At 35.3% G+C, this 9,627-nt stretch overlaps 1 protein-coding gene across 1 annotated transcript in view; it reads right to left on the bottom strand.

Moving 5' to 3' along the window:
• Nucleotides 1-9,627, bottom strand: part of LOC146157599 (uncharacterized) — a 34,892-nt gene continuing 25,265 nt past the window's right edge. Inside the window, exons 12-20 of the mRNA XM_083388271.1 lie at nucleotides 8,525-8,681; nucleotides 7,556-7,698; nucleotides 6,885-7,031; nucleotides 6,462-6,471; nucleotides 5,600-5,740; nucleotides 4,505-4,612; nucleotides 2,626-3,873; nucleotides 1,510-1,586; nucleotides 1-907 (exon numbers count right to left, since the gene is read on the bottom strand). Coding sequence (XP_083244397.1) covers nucleotides 716-907; nucleotides 1,510-1,586; nucleotides 2,626-3,873; nucleotides 4,505-4,612; nucleotides 5,600-5,740; nucleotides 6,462-6,471; nucleotides 6,885-7,031; nucleotides 7,556-7,698; nucleotides 8,525-8,681 — 2,223 coding nt within the window. The 3' untranslated portion in view covers nucleotides 1-715. The remainder of the gene's footprint in view (nucleotides 908-1,509; nucleotides 1,587-2,625; nucleotides 3,874-4,504; nucleotides 4,613-5,599; nucleotides 5,741-6,461; nucleotides 6,472-6,884; nucleotides 7,032-7,555; nucleotides 7,699-8,524; nucleotides 8,682-9,627) is intronic.

The following is a 9,627-nucleotide window of genomic DNA, read 5'->3' as shown; positions in this document are numbered from 1 at the left end:
TACACTTCTCCAATCAGAAGAATATTATTTATTCCCATAAAAAAAGTTGTTCCCCACAGACACAGTTTTGCTCACAATATAGTCAAATAACAATGGCGTAACATATACATTAATGCATATAATGTGAAGATTGATTGTGCACGTAGTGATAAATGCTACAATATAGCGCAAAAACATATACTAAGCATAATTTGAATACTGCATATAGTAAGCTAAGGCGATATAAGAACGTTAAATGATTTTAGCAAGTGGCAATAATATGAAGTACAAAGAAAATTTGCGAATAACGCATAATAACAAAGCAGCTATCATGAAAAATTTGTAAGTCTCTTAATTTCAGCTGTATGTTTGCGCACGAATTCATTTGAAAACGTTAAATGCACATTTCAAGAGACGTGACGTCATTTTGCATGCAATACATCCTAATAAAGTTTTAATGAAAAAAGACCTTTTTGCCATATACAACAGCAGAATTTTGGTGTAAGATTTCATAAAATATTTTTGTGTGAATGTTTGGCCACAAATCACTGAATGCAGTTGGATCGTACAAGAGTTATAAGTAGAAATAATTTAACTTCAGTATGCGGCCCTCAAAGTTTCTTTCTGCTATTTATGGCCTTTGTACCATTTTAAGTTAGTGCTGGTCTGTCGTAGAGGCTGTTACTCTACAACCTTTACTCTAAAGCCAAAAACAAGGACATTACTTTGTTATTTGTTATCTTCTTTCAACGTTAGGCACATTGTGGCCATGCCGTGTGTCAAGGTCATCCGATTGACTGCCAAGGTCATCAGCCACGACCCCGGATGAATTTTCATCAGGTACGTCATCAAAAGTGCTCAAAAACTTCGGGTTGGCTCGAAACCAGCTGCTCTTTGGCGCTTCGGGTGGTGAATAGATCCCCTCGTTCTAAAAAAATCGCAAAAAAATAAGTCCGCGTAGTTTAACGAGAATAAGCTTATTATTTAGCCATAAAACTCAAAGTTTAAAAACCCGCGAGAAACCAGGATCATATATATACTGGCATCGTAAGTACCTATAGGTAAAGCGATCCCATCCAATACCAAATGACGTCACCACTACCAGGTGATGGAGCCGAAATTGTTTGAGCAAAAAAAAGTTTAGTTACCTTCAATTGGTAAACCTAACATTTTTTTAGGAAATTTGTATTTCAAGGTGGAATTGTTTAAATGCAAAACATAAAGTCGCAAATTATGTACAAAATTCGTACATTTATTTAATATCGGATCGGCACCGATACCACCCTTGTATCGGACGAGTACCGATACTATAGTATCGGACGAGTACCGATACCGCCCTAGTATCGGACGAGTACCGATACCGCCCTAGTATGGGACGAGTACCGATACCATAGTATCGGACGAGTACCGATACCGCCCTAGTATCGGACGAGTACCGATACCGCCCTAGTATCGGACGAGTACCGATACTACTACTTAAAATGGAGTGTTGGCCCCGATCCGCTATTACCATATATTTCTACCGCTTACCCTTCTTTTAAAAGCAAAGCAGATCAAGACAGCGATTAGAATGACGACTGCCAGTACAATTAGGACGATCCACCAAACTAAAAAACAACATTCAGTTGATCAAGTAAAAACTATTATAAAGTAGGTTTATAAATATCTAGTCATTCCCTAGCTGTGTTGCATTCTCTGTTCTATGACACACGATTTTTTTATGTTACAATGCAGGTTTTGGAATATTATAAGTAACTCAATAATAAACCGTTTAACTAAGTAGGTAAATATTGTGGTATTAAAATGTCTTAAAAGGTATACGCCTGTACCAACTTTGGAGCGTAATGGTTGGAGGTTGTAGTAAGACGTAATAAGAATATCAAAGCCCATACAGAAGTAGGTATCATCTTGAACGTTTCGAATAACTGTTTATAGGGTTGAAAATGAAATCAGGGTTATTTGAAACGTTCAAGATGCTACCTGCTTCTGCATGGGCTTTGATATTCTCATTACTCCTCTACCAAGAATGTCTGTTATTGGTCTTACCGTGTTTTAAAAATGAATGTCAAGGCCAAGAAGGTCAAGTAAGGACGTATTGATTAGCACTTGTATCATTATTATAATGTGACTGAAATAAAATCCAAATTTTACTTATAAAAGGTGGGACGCGTATATTTAGGTCACATTAACTAATGATGATACGAGTGCCGAAAGGGTCTTTTTTTATGATGTCGGTTTACTCGACCTTTTTGGCTTCGATTTTCATTAATAAGCTACATTTAACCGTGCACAGTGTACTGTACATAAGTTTATGGTGTTTTTAATATTGCATTACTTAAACAATGTTCTTTACATTTTGCAACTATTTTTAGTGTTTGGCGTAACTACATTGTTATGTTTATAAATAAAGTTGTATTGCTTATTTTTAACCCTTTGAGAAACTCTTGGTGGTATAATGGTTTGAGGTTGTGGTAAGAATATCAAAGCCCATACAGAAGTAGATAGTATATTAAACGTTGCCAATAGCTCTTTATTCAAAAATTTATACGAAACTTTCAAAATGCCACTACTTCTGTTTGTTTTTTGATATACTTACTACGTCTTGGTGGTAAATTTCTTTAAAAGCTTATTTTTTGTGATTCTTACCAGAGGAGCCTGTAAGTGTTCTACACTGGACGCCATCGCCAGAAAAACCTTCCAAGCATCTGCAAGTAAATGTGGTCTCCTGGTTTATGCATTCAGCGTTCTCATGGCAATTGTGAATTCCTTCAGTGCAGAAATGAACACAATCACTTCCATTTGGCGTGAAAAAATCTTTGCAGCGACAAACGTTCTTAAAGTTCGATTCAACACAAGAAGCGTTTTCGTGACACAAGCTAGAGTTGACTTTGCAGTCAATTTCGGCACAATAAGTTCCATTTCCGACGAAATTATCATCACAGGTGCATTTAAAACTGCTGCTCAAACTGGTACAGGTTGCATTTAAGTGACAGTCGTTACTAGCACAATAGTCAATTGCTTTACAATCTGTTCCATTGCCTTCATACCCAGCTATGCACTCGCACCTGTAACCCTCAGGTTCGTCTGTACAGTTTGCAAACTCGTGGCAAAGACCAGGGCCGCAGATTTGCCAGCATTTCGTCCCGTTGCCTGAATAGCCAGGTCTACATTGGCACCAGTAACTGCCGTTTGTGTTAAAACAATCGGCGTTACTGTGACATAAGTTAGAGGCATTGTTACATTCGTTTATGTCGTCACAAACCGAACCGTTTTGTTTGAAATTTTTCCAGCAGTTGCAAGTATAATTGCCTGGTAAGTTAGTACAGTTTGAAAATGGTGGGCATGGGTTAGTTAGGCATTCGTTTATATCTGTACAGTTAGTACCGTTAAAACCGCTTAAACATGAGCATTCATAGCTGCCTAATGTGTTTGTACATTCCGAATTACTCGGGCAAACAGAAGGTAACAGTTCGCACTCATTAATATCTGTACAGTTACAGGTGTCACCAGTAAAACCTTCGTTGCAGCTACATATGTAACTTCCTACTGTGTTCTCGCATTTCGAAGCATTGTCTGAAGGCAAATTGTCACACTCAACTATATCATAGCAACTGTAACCATCCCCAGTAAATCCACTTTCACAAACGCACTCAAATGTGGAATAAATGTTGCTACAAGTTGCATTTTTGTCGCAATCTGTTGAGTTCGAGTTTAGAAGCACGACCGAGCTCTCTGTTATCGAGCTACAAGTAGCGTTGTAGCGCGATGTGTAACTAACATCGCTACATTCGTCAATATCCTCGCAGAAAGTACCGTTTCCTTTAAGACCGTCTCTACATCTGCATTGAAAACCCATAGAACAGTTCAGACAAAGCGCATCTTTATGGCAGCAATCTGAAATAAGAAAACATAAGAAATTCCTTGGTGTGTGCCCTATATTGAATGGAAGCTGATATCAGGTCTGAGGTTCAATATCTTTGTGATTTTAAGTGGATTTTGTGCCATTTAAAATTAACCCGTTCTTAGACTGCTGGAGTCCATGTACCAATTAACAAAAACCGTTAAAACCTTAATAAAAAAATTAATAAAAAGGTTTTAGTTTTAAACTCAACCCAACTGGGTGAATGGAATTAAACGAGTGAACCAATGTTAATAAACTTCGCTGCATATTATTTATTTTTATTATGTCTGTATTCGTTTTATATCGACCTTTCTGTGATGATTTACCTTTTCAAAGTAATTTTGTTGCTTGGGGTCTGCCGTCAGGACGCATAATTATATTTTATTTTGAAAAAACACGGACAAGGATTTTATCAATGCCAAATACCATATAGACGTAGGTAGCATTTGAACGTTTCGAGTATCTTTTTATTCATTTCAACATAAGATTTAACATCGATGTTGAAAATGACTCGAAACGTTAAAAACACTACCTACTTGATATTTTTACTATGTTCGTTTAAAGTTTCATAAATATTGATATCAGATGAAATGGCCATGTCCTTTCTACAAAGCCGTCACTTACTTGGAGTCAACACAAGGTTAGTTAGAGAACCACACAATGAATTACAAGCAGATATTGATATTGTGTAGTTCAAGCAGTTACTCAGGTCATTCCATTCCCAGGTAGTTCCTAGACAAAATAACAAAACAATTAACAGTCAATGAATGATGCACACATAGGTTCAATAACTGTCATCTAGCCCTTCTAAAGTTGCATTTTGACTAACGATTGCGGCTTACGTATCAAAATTAAAGACAGACACACGCATTTGTTCAACAGCTGTAATCTAGCCCTTCTAAGAAGTTCAGTTGGTTGAGCAACGGTCCCGGTATGACCGGAGGTCGTGAGATCGAACCTCACTGCAGGCAAGTTGTTTTTCTTACCTGCCCTGCTTGCATCATTGATAACATTATAGTAAATCTATGGATAACATTTTAGTAAAGCGATTCGGTGTACAAACAATTAACAGGGAACAACACTTTAGGAACAGCACTACTATTAACTGAAATTTTGGTAAAAAGTGAATGTGTAAGTTTGGAGCATAATGGTTGGAGGTTGTAGTCAGACATAGTAAGAAGAAAAACCCAATAAGAATGTTGAAAATCAATAAATAATTATTCGAAACGTTCAATACTTCCGCGTGGGCTTTTTTACTTCCGTGTGGGCTTTGATTTTCTTCCTACTTAATGTGCAAGGTTATTTGCTTACTTGTTACTTTTAAAAATACCATAGTTGATGTTAAAATAATTTAAGATCTGATCATCAGGAAATACACTTACATTGTATATCAAAATTATACGCAAACTTATATGGAGTTGTAATTGGTATTTTTTACCCCTGACTTAAAATTAAGGTTTAATTTAGCATAACTTGATTTAAAGGCCAGAACTTTGGTATAATCTACTTTTCAAAGAGAAGAGTGAAAATTCAATACGCATATCTTTTTAAAGGGTAGAAAAGGAAAATGATGATATTTACAATAAATACGGCAGATAAATATACAATCATCTTCAAGTACACAAAGTGCTATGAAGCCTAATAATTTTAATTTGAAAGGCACTTGATTGTTAGGTGCACTATACTGAAATACTAAGAAGTAATAATTTCAGTAATTACCGTTAGTTAGGTATGTACTGGTGTAGCCTATCGTTGTAAGTTCAATGGAGTAGGTCAGGGCCCCAGTAATTCCAAGCCATGAAACTTTCAACGAAGTACAATTGTAAAAGTCGTTGATTATCTCATCTAATGCTCCAGGCCCTGTAAAGACAAAGGAAATGTCTAAACCAGGGATGTCCAACCTGCGGCCCGCCTGATATTTTTGTGCGGCCCGCTAGTCATTTTCACTCCCAAGTAGTATTTTAAACGTTCAATATTAGCCTAATTAAAATGTACCAGTCAGCCTTTAGGGGCGCACTGATAAAATATATATATATAACTATAAAGGCCCGTTATAACTCTAAAGAACAATACTTAATTTTGAAACTTAATAGGTTCTGCGGCCCATTAAATTATTTCAAGTGTCAATGCGGCCCACTATAATAAAATGTTGGACATTCCTGGTCTAAACCTTTGACATAAAAGGTGCTTGACGGTGTTTTTTAAACGGGCCATGATTTTTTTATAATTTTAATGAGTTTAAACTTTTAATAATATCAATATATAGAAATCGCCTTCTGGTGTAAACGAAGCATAAAACGAGGTTTCGGCAGCAGATACCAGCTGATCTCATCAGGATTAATAAGTAAAACTAGAATGAGTTAGCCAGCTTATATACTAAAATAAAAAGACTCTTTTTGGCGGCCACAGCTTTTCTAGTCACGTTAGCAATCAACAACTAAACCGTTTGCAACAACAGCACCTGGTTTCACGTTAACATATACAGTTTGTATTTAATTTCTTGGGTAGTTTGTTTTGTACGTTTTTATTGACAAACGTGACAAGAAATAAACGTGACGTCAGATTAACAATTCAAACCGACCAATGAGAAACTACCATATTTAAACAGGGTTGCCAGTTAGGATTTTTTAAAGCCAAATTTGAAAATTTAGGCTTTTTTGAACCTCTTTGGATTTTATTTAAAAAAAAATATCCAAATGAAATTTGGCTTTTTTAGGCCTTTTTCGTTTTTTTCAAAAATGCCATGAGTGTTATGTTAAGAAGATATCAAACTAACGCAAAAACAGAAAAATTACACAAAGAGAAAAAAATTGCCAAGAAAAATTTACAAAAAATGAAAAAAATTTGCCACAAAAAGAGAAATTCAATGTACCAGCATGACCATTTATGGCATTTTTTATTTATTTAAGGAAAAACATAGGCTTCTTAGAGTTTGTAGTAGATTTGGCTTTTTTGGCCTTTTTTTAGAGTAATTTTGGCTTTTTTATTTTTTCTATCTGGCAACCCTGTATTTAATCTTACTTGTTGTCAAGGCTATTGTGGTTTGAGGGCCTGTACCACCCTTGTTCACAGCAGAGACTGAAATATCGTACGAGGATCCTTCTTGTATACCGGTTATGTTCTTTGATGTTGAGTTTGCTACTGTAAGTCTCTGTTGTGAAGAAGGAAAGGTTTAACCGATAAAACTGGGACACCAATTATTATATTTCAAGGAATCATTTCCATGAAACTGCTGTTTAAAAGAAACAAACTTTGATTTGGCAGGTTTAAATTTTTCAAAACCAGGAAAAAATTACAAAAATCAAACTTTCATTACCAAAATTCTAACATTATTATTTTAATAATTTTTTTGGATAAAAGTTAGTTTGCTTTGAGTATTGTGTAAAAATTTCTGATCGATATCTTGTTTACTTCCGGGGATATTGCATGAAGAATTTTCGAGCTGCAAAATTGACATATAAAAATCCTGATTATCTTTAATCGATTGCGAAAAGGTAATTTTACTCAAGCTAGTGATTTCAGATTAAAGTAGTAATCAATAGGTGCTACAACTAGTAAATTAGATTTACAAGACAATTTGTCAACAGTACCGCCTGGATTTTACCTGTAAGGACAAACACAGTTAAGGTTAATTGGTTCTAAAAGCCTAAACTGAATCCTGGAATGTATATTTACCAGTTCAGTCGCCCTCTTTCTACGTGCAGACTTAAGAATCACAATCAACTGGTAAGTTACAGCCCCCTCTGTAGCATTCCAGCTAACCACACAATAGCTGCTGCCGACAAAACTGGTTTCAAATCCAATCACATTACCTGGGGCTGAAAAAACATTTAACATGTTGAAATCTCAGAAGCTTCGTTTAATCATAGTACTATATCTATAACAAAGTTTTGCATAATACAGAATTTTGAATATAAATTCTTTGTATTTGTGTAGTTTATATAAATTTTACATTTTTTAGTAAAATACAGTTACAAGTGGCACAACTATTGAACTGATTATGTCTTAAATGTTAATATATTATATCCACTTTACGGCATAAGATCTCTTTACAAAATACTACGCTTCTTTAACCGCAGAACTAGCAAAAAATAACTGATTTTATTTCCTGAATAAAATAATAATAAAAAAAATTGTTTAACAATAAATCTACAAAACCAACTTTCAAAAATTCAAAATTTTATTTTGAAAAGACAAAAATCTAAACATTTTGTCTTTCAATTTCTTTTCAAAGTAAGCATTAACTAAGTAAATATATTAAAACTTCTAAACAGAATCTTTTGGTTTATGTTATATGTTTTGACAAACCTAATTACTTATTCAAAAGCTCTTTTAAGAAAGTGTTAAGGTAACTGTAGAACAGACCGGACTTTACAAAATTTACAGCAACTATACTGAAAATAAGCTCTCTTGGCATATATTTACTGGTCCTACGTTTCTGCTAACTATACGAAAAGCCTTTATGCGTCTTGTTGGCCATGTATGTCATTCCATGATGAAGGCTTTCCGTATAGTTAGCCGAAACGTTGAACAAGCAAATATATGCCAGAAGAGCTCATTTGCCGCATACTATGCCTGTTAGAAACAGCATATTTACAGCAACTATAATATTAAACGTTTTTTAACAAGAGTTTGTATTCCTACTCGTAATTTGAAACTTCATGTCACTGGTGATTGCATGGCCGACCACTGATGCAATGATAGAGTAATTGGTTGCAGGTGTTAAATTAACCACAAAAACACTCGCACCATTTGAATTATAGAAAGCAATTAAACCAGTCGCAAGATTCGCAATGGCAATCTGAAAAAACAAAATTAGGCGAAACTATTCAATGAAACATGCACATACATATGTGTGTTAACAACTGAGATCTGGCCCTTCTGAAGCTGCTTTTTGACCAACGATTACAGCTTACGAATAATTAGTACACCGAAAGCCATTGCATATTAACTTATTTTGTCGATCAATGATGCAAGCAGGGCAGGCTAGAAAACCAACTAGCCTGCAGTGAGGTTCAAACTAACAACTTCGGTCATACCGCGACCGTCGCTCTACAAACTGAGCTATGCAGGTTCAGAGAGTAGTCGAAAAACAACCATACGCCAATGCTTTCTCATCCTGTACGCAAGCCATACGCAAGCACGGCGTATGGCTGTTTCTCGAGCTCAGTGTGTAGAACGACGGTCCCGGTATGACCGGAGGTCGTGAGTTCAACCTCACTGCAGGCTAGTTGTTTTTCTAGCCTTTCCTTCTTGCATCATTGATCGACAGATTCGGCGAGTCTGCAATGGCTTTCGGTGTATTAGGTAAAACTACATTTTATTTTTTTTTAAATACAAAGTTGTAAATTTTAGAATTTTAATTTTACAACACAAGACCGCTTTGTAAACTTATGGCTGAGCAGTTGGTTTGACAACACTCCGGTTGAACTTTGAACAATACAACTGTTTTTTAATCAACCATCCATCAAACCAAATAAAGTGACAAGGATGTCATGTCTATCATCACCCACAATACGCCATGACATTTCCCCTTAAATATCTACAATATACTTAGCACTTCAGAACTTGGTAATGTGCAAGCAATTGAACTCTAGACTCAATTAAGTAACATAAGCCTCAATTCCTACATATAGCTTTAATAAAATATTACATCTAAAAAGTTTAACCAGATCTTACAGTTTTGACGAAATGGTTATCACAAAACTAAATGGAATGAAATGGAAGTTAATTTTACAAAAAAAAAA

This window comes from Ascidiella aspersa, chromosome 4 (genome assembly GCF_963924565.1).
Source record: "Ascidiella aspersa chromosome 4, kaAscAspe10.2, whole genome shotgun sequence".
In the NCBI taxonomy this organism is placed as follows: Eukaryota; Metazoa; Chordata; class Ascidiacea; order Phlebobranchia; family Ascidiidae; genus Ascidiella; species Ascidiella aspersa.
This window is presented reverse-complemented; position numbering and strand designations above follow the sequence as displayed.